The following is a 12,308-nucleotide window of genomic DNA, read 5'->3' as shown; positions in this document are numbered from 1 at the left end:
TGGCGGTGATGAACTCGTTTAGCTTTTTCTTATCTATGAAGCTCTTTATCTGACCTTTAATTCTGAATGATAGCTTTGCTGGGTAGAGTAATCTTGGTTGTAGGTTCTCGCTATTCCTCACTTTGAATATTTCTTGCCACTCCTGTCTGGCCTGCATAGTTTCTGTTGAGAAATCTGCTGACAGTCATATGGTGCCACCTTATAGGTAACTAACTGTTTTTCTCTTGCTGCTTTTATTTATTTTTTTAAATATATTTTATTGATTTTTTACAGAGAGGAGGAGAGAGGGATAGAGAGCTAGAAACGTCGATGAGTGAGAAACATCGACCAGCTGCCTCTTGCACACCCCCCACCGGGGATGTGCCCGCAACCAATGTACATGCCCTTGACCAGAATCGAACCTGGGACCTTTCAGTCTGCAGACCGATGCTCTACCACTGAGCCAAACCGGTTTTGGCTCTCTTGCTGCTTTTAATATTCTGTCTTTGTCTTTTGCTCTTGGCATTTTAATTACGATGTGTCTTAGTGTCCTCTTTGATTCCTTTTGTTTGGGGTTCTGTGCATTTCCTAGACTTATAAGTCTATTTCTTTCACCTGGTAGGGGAAGTTTTCTGTCATTATTTTTTTAAATAGCTTTTCAGTATCTTGCTTTCTCTCTTCTTCTGGCACCACCATAATTCTGATGTTAGTATGCTTGAAGTTGTCAAGCACTATCTTCATATTTTTGGATTCTTTTTTTATTTCTTTTTGTTTTTTTAATATATTTTATTGATTTTTTTACAGAGAAGAAGAGAGAGGGATAGACAGTTAGAAACATCGATGAGAGAGAAACATTGATTAGCTGCCTCCTGCACACCCCCTACCAGGGATGTGCCCGCAACTAAGGTACATGCCCTTGACTGGAATCAAACCTGGGACCTTTTAGTCTGCAGGCCATCCCTCTATTCACTGAGCCAAACCGGTTTCGGCTGGATTCTTTTTTTCTTTTTGCTTTTCCAGTTGAGTGTTTTTTGCTTCTTTGTATTTCAAATCTTTGACTTTATTCTTGTGTTCTTCTACTCTGCTGTTGGATCTCTGTATAATATTTTTTTATGTCAATCGTGTATGCTTAATTTCTAGTTGTTCTTTTTTCATATCCTTGAGGGTCTCACTAAATTTATCGGCCTTTTCTAGAAAATTCTTGAAAAAACTTATAACTGTGATTTTGAACTCTATATCCAGCCGATGCTTTCCTGCATTTCTTTCATTTGTAATCTGTTTCTTTGATTCCGTATTTTTGCTGCTTCCCTGAATTAATAGAGTAGCTTTGTGTGCTAAGTGTTCTATAGGGCCCGGTGGCTCAGCTTCCCCAGTTATCTGCACTCCTTTGTAGGCTGTGTGCACAGTCTTGTTTTAATTAAGCCTTGATTGTTTTTATCACTGGGAGGAATTGACCTCCATGCCAATTGGCTGTGATGATCAGCTGTGCATGATGGGAGAACATCTGTGCTGGAGACACACTTGTGAGACAGGACTTGCAAAAGCCTCTGTCCTCAGCTTGGATGGGCCGGAGCAGACAGCATTGGTTTCTTATCAGCCTTTCCCTAATAGGCCCCTGTGTCTCAGTGTCCCATGGTAATCGCTGCAAGCACCTCTAAGAGAAAGCCGCCCTCGAATTCCGCTCACTTCCAGACAGTCCATTTTCTCCCCAAATGAGTCTGGGTCCCCAGAGTCTCACCCTGAACTGGAGTTCAGGGAGCTTTTGTCTCCCTCAAGCTTGAGAAAGCCAGCCGCGTAGTCAGTTACCTGCCCTGTTAGTGCACGCTCCTCAGTACCTCTGCCATCCACAGTTCCTGTGAGTCTCAGTGTGTTTTTCTCTTTCTTGACAGTACAATTTCACCCCGTATAAGTCTGGGTTCCCAGAGTCTCACCCGGAATCGGAGTTCAGCGAAGTTGGGAGCTTTTGTCTCCCTCCCAATTGAGAAAGCCAGCTGTGCACTCAGATGCCAGTCCTCTCCACACCGCGTTTCTCAGTACCTCTGCCTCCTGCAGCTCCTTTGAGTCTCAGTATGCTTTTCTCTTTCCTTCTAGTTGTAGAATGTCCACTCAGCCAGCCTTCCTGTGGTTCTGGATGATGTCCATTTTGTCTTTTAGTTGTAATTTTGAAATTGTTGTGCGAGGCAGCAGTTTAAGTGTTTACCTATGCCTCTATCTTGGTTTCCCATAAGAGAATTTTAATAGTGGTATCAGCTGGGTTGGTTTAGGGATTAGAAAGAGGGATTTTAATTTTTTTATTTAATTGTATACTAATGGTATGTAGCTTCCATTTTCTTTTAAATAAATAACTGTAGAATTTAAAGGACTTGTTAACTAAATCAGAGGTTTTTTAAATTTTTAAATTTTTTTATTGATTTCAGAGAGGAAGGTAGAAGGAGAGAGAAACATCAATGATGAGAGAGAATCAATAATCACCTGCTGCCTCCTGCACCTCCCCCATTCCCCCAGGATCAAGCCCACAAACCAGGCATGTGCCCTGACCAGAAATTGAATCATGACCTCCTGGTTCATAGGTTGATGATCACCCACTGAGCAACACCAGCTGGGCAGAGATATATTATTTAATCTTTATTGTTGAAAATATTACATATATCCCCTTTTTTCCTCCCACTTATCCCTCACCCCAGGCCTTCATGACCCTTTTGTTCAGGTGTTGCCAACTTTTCAGACCTCACGGACTACCAGTTGGCGATCACTGCTATTGTCTATGTCCATGTTCTTGGGTTATGCATATATACATACAAGTTCTTTTGTTGATCTCTTACCATACACCCCCACCTTCCCTCTGAGATTTGAAAGTCTGTTCCATGCTTCTATGTGTCTGTCTCTCTCTCTCTCTCTCTCTCTCTCTCTATATATATATATATATATATATATATATATATATATATACACACACACACATACACACACACACACACACACACTGTTTTAAAAAATTGATTTCAGGGAGGAAAGGAGAGGGAGAGGGAGAGAGAGAGAAATATCAATGGTGAGAGAATCATTGATTGGCTGCCTCCTACACACCCCACAATGGGGACCAAGCCTGCAACCCGGGCATGTGCCCTTGATTGGAATTGAACCTGGGACCCTTCAGTCCACAGGCTGATGCTCTCTATCCACAGCCAAACCAGCTAGGGCTCTGAATCTATTTTGTTTATCAGGTTACTTTGTTCATTAGATTCCACATATGGGTGCAATCCTATGATACTTATCTTTCTCTGACTGGCTTATTTCACTTAGCATAATGCTCTCATGTGTCTCTGTGCTGTCTCAAAAGGTACGAGATACTTTCTCTGCCCTAAGAGGACACATATTGCTATAAGAAATGTATGAAATTTTGCTGCCTATTGTTTCTTCTAGGGTTTTTATGGTTTCACATCTTACATTTAAGTCTTTTATCCATTTGAGTTTATTGTGCCTGGGGTAAGTTGGTGGTCTAGTTTCACTTTTTTTTGTATTATTTAGTTGAAAAATCTGTCTTGACTCCATTGTTTTATTGAAGGGATTGTCCTAACTCCATTTGTATTATTTATTGAAGAGACTGCCTTTACTTTATTATGTGCTCTTGCCTCCTTTGTCAAATATTGAGCATAATAACTTGTGCTGATTTCTGGGTTCTCTGTTGTGTTCCATTGGTCTATATATCTGTTCTAATGCCAGTTCCAGGCTGTTTTGAGTACAGTGGTCTTGTAGTATAACATATCTGGTGGTGTGATCCCTATAACTTTGTTCTTTCTCAAGATTGCTATGGCTATTTGGGGGTTTTTTTGGTTCCATATATAAATTTTTGGAATAATTTGTTCTAGATCTGTGAAATATGCCATTGGTAATTTAATAGGAATTGCATTGAATCTGTAGATTGCTTTGGGTAGTATGGACATTTTAATGATGTTCATTCTACCAACCCATGAACATGGTATATTCTTCCACTTGTTTATATCTTCCTCTTTCTCTTTTTTTCAGTGTCCTTTATTGTTTTCAGAGTACATGTCTTTTACCTTCTTGGTTAAGTTTATTTCTAGGTATCTTAATATTTTTGTTGCAATGCTAAATGGGATTATTTGTTTAGTTTCTACTTTCTGAGAATTCATTATTGATGTGTAAAAATGCCATCAATTTCTGGGTGTTAATTTTATATTCTGTTACATTGCTGAATTTATTAAATTCATTAAATTGGTGAAGTCTTTAGAGTTATCTTTTCTTTTTTTCTTTTTTCTTTTTTCTTTTTTCTTTTTTTTGGTCTTTCATTTATTTATTTATTTATTTATTTATTTATTTATAGAGAGGGAGAGAGAAATAGAAGCATTAATATGGGGTTCATTGATTGGCTGCCTCCTGCACACCCCATACTGAGGATTGAAGCCACAACCCAGGCATGTGTCCTAACCAGGAATTGAACTGGGACCTTCTGGTTCATAGGTCAACGCTCAGCCACTGAGCCATTCTAGACAGGCTATAGGGTTTTCTATATATGATATCATGTCTTCTGTGAATAATGAGAGATTTACTTCCTCATTTCCAATTTGAATACCTTCTATTTCTTCTTCTTGTCTTATCACTGTGTCAAACACTTCTAGTACTGTGTTGAATAAGAGTAGTGAAAGCGAGCATTCCTGTCTTTTTCTTGTTCTTATGGGAAATGGTTTTAGTTTTTGCCCATTGAATATGATGTTGGCTTTAGGTTTGTCATATATGGTCTTTATTATGCTGAGGTCTGATCCTTTTCTTCCCACTTTGCTGAGAGTTTTTATCAAAAATGGTTACTTGATTTTGTTGAATGCGCTGCATGATGCTGATACTGTTACATTTCATGCTGTCCCACAGCTCTCTTAAACTGTCCTCCTGTTCTTTAATTGTTTATTCTTTTTGGTTCTTGAGTGATTTTTTTTTTCTACCATGTATTCTAATTCGTCAGATCTTCAGCTTCTTCTAATCTGTTTTTTTCTATTCATATATTCTTTATTTCTGCTATGTCATTCTTCATTTCTGACTCGTTTTTTGTAGTTTTTATGCCTTTTTTCATGCTGTTGAGCATCCTTTTATAATCATTACTCAGAACTTTATATCTAATAAATTGCTAATCTCCAATTCATTTAGTTAATTTTGTAGAGAATTATCTAGTTCCTTCATTTAGGGCTTATTTCTTTGTCTCCAAATTTTAGCTGCCTGTTTGGGTTTGTTTCTACAAATTAATTAGATCTGCTTACAACCCCCACTCTTGCTAGGGTGGCTTTATGTAGTAGGTGATCTGTAGGACCCAAAAGCAGTCTCCCTGATCACCAGATCTGGATGCTATAATAATGTCCTTTGTGCACATTGTGTTGGCCTTGCCTGTTGTAATTGAATCTTGATTGCTATTGACTTGTGTGTGTGTGGGCTTGATGGTCAGGCTGGCTCATCCCCCAACACAGTGTGCAGGCTGCTGTGCAGGTGTTGATCACAAGAATCTGCATTCACCTCAGTAGGGCTTGGAGTCTGCCAATATCTCCCTGTGGATATAGTGCTTGTGAAGCCTATTTAATCCTGTTCTGGTGTTGTCTGAAACTGTCCATTGGGTTTTTTATTGGTTTGGTGGCCTCTTTGGAGTCTCTCTCTTTCAGGCCAATGCCAGATGCTGTTTGTGACTGGCCCTGAGTACTCTGGAGCTATCAGTGATCAACGGCTTGTGGCTTCCTCTGCTTAGGCTGGATGCATGTGCAAAGTACCAAGCTGCACAACTTGATCTGTTCTCTGTAGCCTCAAGCCCAGAAGCAAATCAGGCAAAGAAAGACTCAAAGCATCCAGAGAGCTGCCTCTTCCTGCAGGCTGATTGTTAGTCTAGGTCACTTAGTGAGCCTCAGGCTGCAGAGTTCAGCAGAACCATAAACTCCACATGGTAGGCAAAGGGTTTCTAATAGTTGGGACAATTTCTCTCCCCACCAATCCCCCAAAGCTGCATTGTTGGGGAAAGTTTTCCTAAGGATGATGCTTTCTGCAGCATGAGGGAATGCCTCAGCACAGGGTTCCAGGTGACTCTCTTCTCAGCTCTCTCCCCAGTGCCACCAATCCCACACTCTTCTCATGCAACTCTAGTCCACTCTCCCTCCCTCTGCCAGAATGACTGACAACCACATTCAGTGCCTTTAAGGAGGTGCCTACATTTACCTTCTCCCCCTGCAGGACAACACCACCAGTGCTTTTCACAGCCAGATGTTATGTGGCCACCTTTCTCAGTTCTGTTAATGAGGGTTGGGGAGGCTAGCTGGATGTTCAAACCTCACGCTTCTCATGGGGAGCCCCCCACTGCTGAAATATCCCTCCCAAATTTCAGCTGCAGCCTCCTTGGGTTTGTTTCTGTGCCCTCTTGTGCTTCAGCATTTCCTATCACTCTTGTTATGGCCTCCTCTTTAAGTCCTTGGTTATAAGTGTTCTCTCCAACTAGTCTTCAGTTGGTTATTCAGTTTGATTTTTTCTATATTTTAGTTGACATTTCAGTTTTGTCCTTAGGGAATATCACTTAATCCACCACTGTCTTGCAATCCTACTTTAATTTCTTTAAAATGCACTTCCCTGTGTTGGGGAGCTCTGGGTTGCTACAGCGGTCTGGATCCAGAGGCCTGCTCACTAAGGAGCTAGCCCCACAGGGCTCCAGCATGTGTGTACCCAAGGTGGAGGGGCTCAGCAACACCTTTTTCTTACACACTTAAAAGAGTTTTTACTATTAAAACTAATGAAACTTAAGCTTCAGCGTTCTTCACTTTCATGGGTTCCTGTGATCTCTAGAAGTAGTTGTGAATATAGTGTTCTTGGTGGACAAGAGAAGCCAGGTTACAATCAGTATTTCTGATAAATTACCAAGAGAACGCAAAAAAGAAAGAAAGAAAGAAAGAAAGAAAGAAAGAAAGAAAGAAAGAAAGAAAGAACTCAAAACGTGGATCAATTTTCTAACATTCCTGTCATCTCTTATTTCACACACTGATTTTGGAGAGGGGATCTGAGGAAAGGTCGCTGAGAAATTATAGTTTAAGGCAAGATGTCAGTCAAAAGACTCTGAAAGGGGCCTAAAATTGGCAGTAGTTGGTAAGTCACTAAATATTAATACAAACCGGATAAAAATAGAATATTTAGAATGTAAGAAATATGGGGAAAACATTTACCAAAATAAAACTATAGAAACTAATAAAATATAGAAAGTACTGTTTTGATTACTACAGTTATATTTATTGATAATCTATGTGCATTTTAATATTTTCAAGTTAGGGCAGTTTTATAGACTTAGCATTGAAATTTTATTTATAAATGCAGAAAATACTCTTGGCTGAAACTCCCTAATAAACTATTTTTATTCTTGCTTTCAGGCGCCTGATCACAGATTCAAAGGTTAAATTAAAGTATCAACATTTAATAACAAATAGCTTTGTCGAGGTAAGTGATTTATCTTAACAGTTTCTCTTTTAATTAGAGTAATTCTTTTTTATAATAGAAATTAATTTTGTTTAAAATCTTTATTGTTGAGAGTATTATAGATGTCTCTTCTTTTTTTCCTCCATTGCCCCCCTCTACCCAATTTCGCCTTCACATGCTATTGTCTGTGTCCATGGGTTATGCATATAGGTTGTTTTTCTTTTTTAAATTTAAATTCTTTATTGTTTAAGTATTACATCAGTCTCCTTTTCCCCTCATTGACCTCTCCTGGGCCACTCCTCCTCCCCCTTTCTTCCCCCCCCCTCCCCCCCCCACACACACACTCCAGCACATGACCTCACCCCCTAATTGTCTATGTCCATCGGTTATGCTCATATGCATGCTTACAAATTCTTTGGTTAATCTCCTACCCCTCACCCCTCGCCTTTCTTCATAGGTTGGACAGTCTGTTCAATGTTTCTTTTTTTTTTTAATGTATTTTATTGATTTTGTACAGAGAGGAAGGGAGAGAGAGATAGAGTTAGAAACATCGATGAGAGAGAGTCATCGATCAGCTGCCTCTTGCACACCCCCTACTGGGGATATGCCCGCAACCAAGGTACATGCCCTTGACCGGAATCGAACCCGGGACCCTTCAATCCCCAAGCCAACGCTCTATCCATTGAGCCAAACCAGTCTTGGCAGTTCAGTGTTTCTATGTCTATTTTTGTTCATCAGTTTAAGTTGTTCATTGTATTCCACAAATGTGTGAGATCATGTGATATTTATCTCAGGATTGTGACAAATCAATAAGTAGATATCTCTTTATAGCTCTTCAACTTTGATAATTATTTTTTTTAGTATTCTTCCTTTATAGCTCTTGATCCCTAGCAGAGAATTATAACTGATAAAGGTCCTGTATAATCATGTTTGGTACTCTAACTCTGCTTTGTTTTAGCTTCCATTACCAATAAGCTTTGTTAATAATGAATGCTGTGATTTTATCAAATATCTTTTTATTAGGACAGAGGTCTGCAAACTATGGTGTGGGAACCCTTAACACGACCCGCATGATTAGGGCCCACTCAGGGTCCGGTTTCGGGAGGAGGCCACACACTAAAATGAAGAGAGAGACTAGAAAAGAGTTAATTTGGGACAAATGGGGGGCCAGGCGGGAGTCAACCTCTAGTGGGAAGACTCTCTAGGCTCTGGCCTTGCTATTCCTTTTATTGAGGCTGCTATGGGATACACCCATTACCCTTAAGCAGCTTTGGGAAACACCCATAGCCCTTAGACAGGTAATAAGCGGATTATCATATCAGTAAGGATTTACATGATTACAAGATGGGGAAGTTGTTTCAGTTACTATTGTCTCAATTAAATAGGGTTCTGACCTTTCAGAGCTTCAAGGTTGACCAGCCTCTTTCTATTAGTGAGACAAAGATTGGTTTCCGGCATCTCCCCCATTTCTTTCTTTTAAAAAATCTTGCATCTGCAGACCAGAAATAAACATATAAGAACAATAAAATGTTTGAGTCCAGATTTCAAAGTCTAAGATAAGAGTTCTAAGTCCAAGTTTCAATGTCCAAAAGTTCTGAGTCCAAAAGTTCTTCATATGTCTGCATTGATATCTGGATGGTGGCGATTCAGGTCCAACCATCTCTATTTGGTCCTGGGCAATCTGTAGCGTCGCATAGCTGCTGACTGCTGGCATGGCAAGCCATCGTCAGCGTCAGCGTCTTCAATGTCTGGACTTTCTCCTCTTTTCTTCAATTTAGATGGAGTATTCCTGCTAATTCCTCTCTGTTGCAGGAATCCACATGGTCTTGGAGTTGTTTTTCTGAAGACATGCAAACATATCTCGACCAAAATTAATAAAGGAATCTTTTCTATAAATTTTACTTGTGATCCTTTTAATTTTTTTCCCCAAACAATTTTTCTTTGACTTATTTGATACCATGTGTGTTTTTCATGGCTGTCTTGCTGATAGCATTACAAATGAAAATTGGTTTTCAAAAGAAAAAAAATTTTTTTTAGATGTAATTTACTTACAGGACATTTTTTCTTTACATGGTATTTTTCCACTATCCCCCTTTTTCTTATTTAATTAGGAGGCTTTTGGAATATTTTTTTTATAATGCAGTTTTGATAGCTTTTAAATTTTAAGTTTTTTCACAAAAACTATGGCTGTTTTAGGGTTCATTGCATGTTAAGCAATTTTACTATGAAATGAACTACCAATAGAAATTTTGGTTAATACTTTAGGAACAGCCTCTTGTACAATTAAATTTTCTTGAATATTAACTTATCTGAAAACTTGACTATTTTACTGTCAAATTTAATACTTTAACAACTGTAATGCCCAAGTGTCATAAACCCCAAAGACTACCAGGGAGCCGAATCCAATGCAATTGCAGAAAGCCTGTATTTATTTCGGACTAGTCCGAGCTCAGTCCCACTTACACCAGGGAGGGTATAGTGAGAAAGAGAAAGAACTTAACATATCAGTGGGTTTTATAGGGAGGGTGGTGCCACTACCTTGGCTGACCTGATTGGTTGGGTTAGGGCTAGGGTCCAGTTACCGGGAGCTGGCCCCCCCACCGCGCTGCCTTCTCACCCTGCCCTGCCCTTTCACCCCACCCTGCCCTCTCATTCCCCCCTTGTCTTGAGACTTAATAGGCCCAATCATGGGACCTTTTGCACCTCTGAAGGGTGCATAAAGTTCCTCCTTCCCGGTGCCCTGATCTGACATTTTGGGGGAGTCCACGAGATGTGTCCAGTGAAGACACAAGACTACACAGCGGGGTCGGGAGTGTCCAGGGCAGAAGTGAGTCTTTCCCCCCGAACCAGTGAATGAGGTGTGGGGGACTCCTGCAGCCGAAGCGGCTGCAAACAAAATTTCCAGTATCAGGCAGGTTGAGTACGCCGTAACTTGAGCTTGAGGAAGTTGTCCCGGTCTAGGTCGATGCTCCATCGGTTGGCGAATTCTTCCCGGATAGAGGAGTCAGCTGGCCGAACATGGGTGTGGTGGACCCAGGTCGCAATGCTGTCCACTTTGAGGGCGGTGGGTGTCGTCAGCACCACGATGTATGGTCCTTTCCAACGTGGTTCAAGTGTCTCCTGGCGGTGTCTTTTGACAAAGACCCAGTCTCCCAGCCGGTACTGGTGGGGCGTCTGGATCGGGCCAGCCTCATAGATGGCCTGTAGGCGTGGCCAAATGTCCTCATGTGCTCTCTGGAGCCTTCTTAAAAAAAAAGATATTTCTTGGTTGTCAAATTCAGTTAGCAGTTCTGTCTTAAGATTGGGAATGATAGGCGGGGGCCTACCAAACATAATTTCATAGGGAGTGAAGACTAGTGTATAGGGTGAATTCCTCACCTGGTAAAGAGCATAGGGAAGGAGAGCCACCCAGTCCCCGCCAATCTCCATGGTTAGTTTAGAAAGGGTCTCTTTTAATGTTCTATTCATTCTTTCTACCTGTCCTGAGCTCTGGGGCCTATACGCACAATGTAATTTCCAGTTTGCCCCTATAGCCTTGGCTACTGCCTATGTTACCTGTGAGATGAAAGCCGGGCCGTTGTCCGATCCTATCATAGCTGGGAAACCATACCTGGGTAGAATGTCCTCCAGTAGCTTCTTAGCAACCATCTGGGCTGTTTCATGCTTAGTTGGGTATGCTTCTACCCATCCAGAAAAGGTGTCTACAAAAACTAGAAGATATTTATAGCCATACTTTCCCAGCCTTACCTCAGTGAAGTCAATCTCCCAATGCACCCCTTTGTTCCTCTAAGTCGGGTTCCTTTTCCACTTGACCCGGCCCTTGCATTTATAAGCTGGCAAGTTTTACAGGCTGATACAATTTGATCTGTTCTGGCGTCCAGTTGGTGAATTTTGATCTTAGCATGCTGGACCAAATCCTTTAATTTACGGGACCCTAGGTGAGTCGATTGGTGTATGTGTTTCAACATCGGGATCCCAAGCTGGTCTGGTAGCAGAAGCTTCCCGTCTGGAGCATACCACCAGCCTCTGACTTCCTTGTTCGTTGGGTGGCTTTTGATTCGCTCTAATTCTTTCTGGGAGTATCCGGGCTGATCCGGCAGAACTGGGTTCCCTGGGTCTGGCAATTGCAGGGCCAGTGCGGGGACTGCAGTGAGGGCTACTTCCTTGGCCACCTGGTCAGCCTTCTGGTTGCCTCTGGCTACAGGATTGTTGGCTTTCTGGTGTCTTGGGCAGTGGATGATAGCTAACTTGGCTGGGAGCCATAAGGCAGCTAGCAAGTCGAGTATTTCTTGTTTATTTTTTATGGTCTTTCCTTCTGTAGTCAACAGCCCTCTCTTCTGATAGATTGCCACATGGATGTGAGCTGTGGCAAGCGCGTATCGGCTATCTGTAAAGACATTGAGTCGTTTCCCGGCCTCTAGTGTCAATGCCTTTGTCAGAGCGATGAGTTCTGCCCGCTGTTCCAGATGACAGAGCCTCTGCCCATAAGGTGTCAGTCTCAGTTACTACTGCCACACCTGCGTACCTGTGCCCGTTTCTCATGAAGCTGTTTCCATTGGTGAAGCATGCGACCTCTGCATCTGAGAGGGGATGGTCTGTCAGGTCCTTCCGGAGTCCATGCACCTGTTCCAATATCTCGGCGCAGTCATGTAGCAGGGCATCTAGGTCGGGGTCAGACAGGAGAGTTGCGGGGTTGAGGGCTGCTCTGGGGCGGAACTGCACTCTGGGAGGATTTAGGAGGCACTGGTAGTGAGTCATGTGTGCATTACTCATCCATCTATCAGGTGGCAGTTTTAGAACTCCCTCAACCGCATGGGGGGTTGTAATCCAGATTTCTTGCCCTAGAGTTAGCTTCTCAGCATCCTTCACTAGGAGTGCTGTTGCCG

The 12,308-nt window shown here is 41.7% G+C and overlaps 1 protein-coding gene across 2 annotated transcripts in view; it reads left to right on the top strand.

Annotated features, from left to right (window-relative positions):
- The window catches only part of ARIH1 (ariadne RBR E3 ubiquitin protein ligase 1), a 138,689-nt gene that overhangs the window by 87,985 nt on the left and 38,396 nt on the right, over positions 1-12,308 (top strand). For both annotated transcript variants that reach the window (XM_084897937.1, XM_084897938.1), the window contains one exon: positions 7,377-7,443. In XM_084897937.1, coding sequence (XP_084754063.1) covers positions 7,377-7,443 — 67 coding nt within the window. The remainder of the gene's footprint in view (positions 1-7,376; positions 7,444-12,308) is intronic.

This window comes from Pipistrellus hanaki, assembly GCF_964339955.1.
Source record: "Pipistrellus hanaki genome assembly, chromosome: 1".
Classification (NCBI taxonomy): domain Eukaryota; kingdom Metazoa; phylum Chordata; class Mammalia; order Chiroptera; family Vespertilionidae; genus Pipistrellus; species Pipistrellus hanaki.
This window is presented reverse-complemented; position numbering and strand designations above follow the sequence as displayed.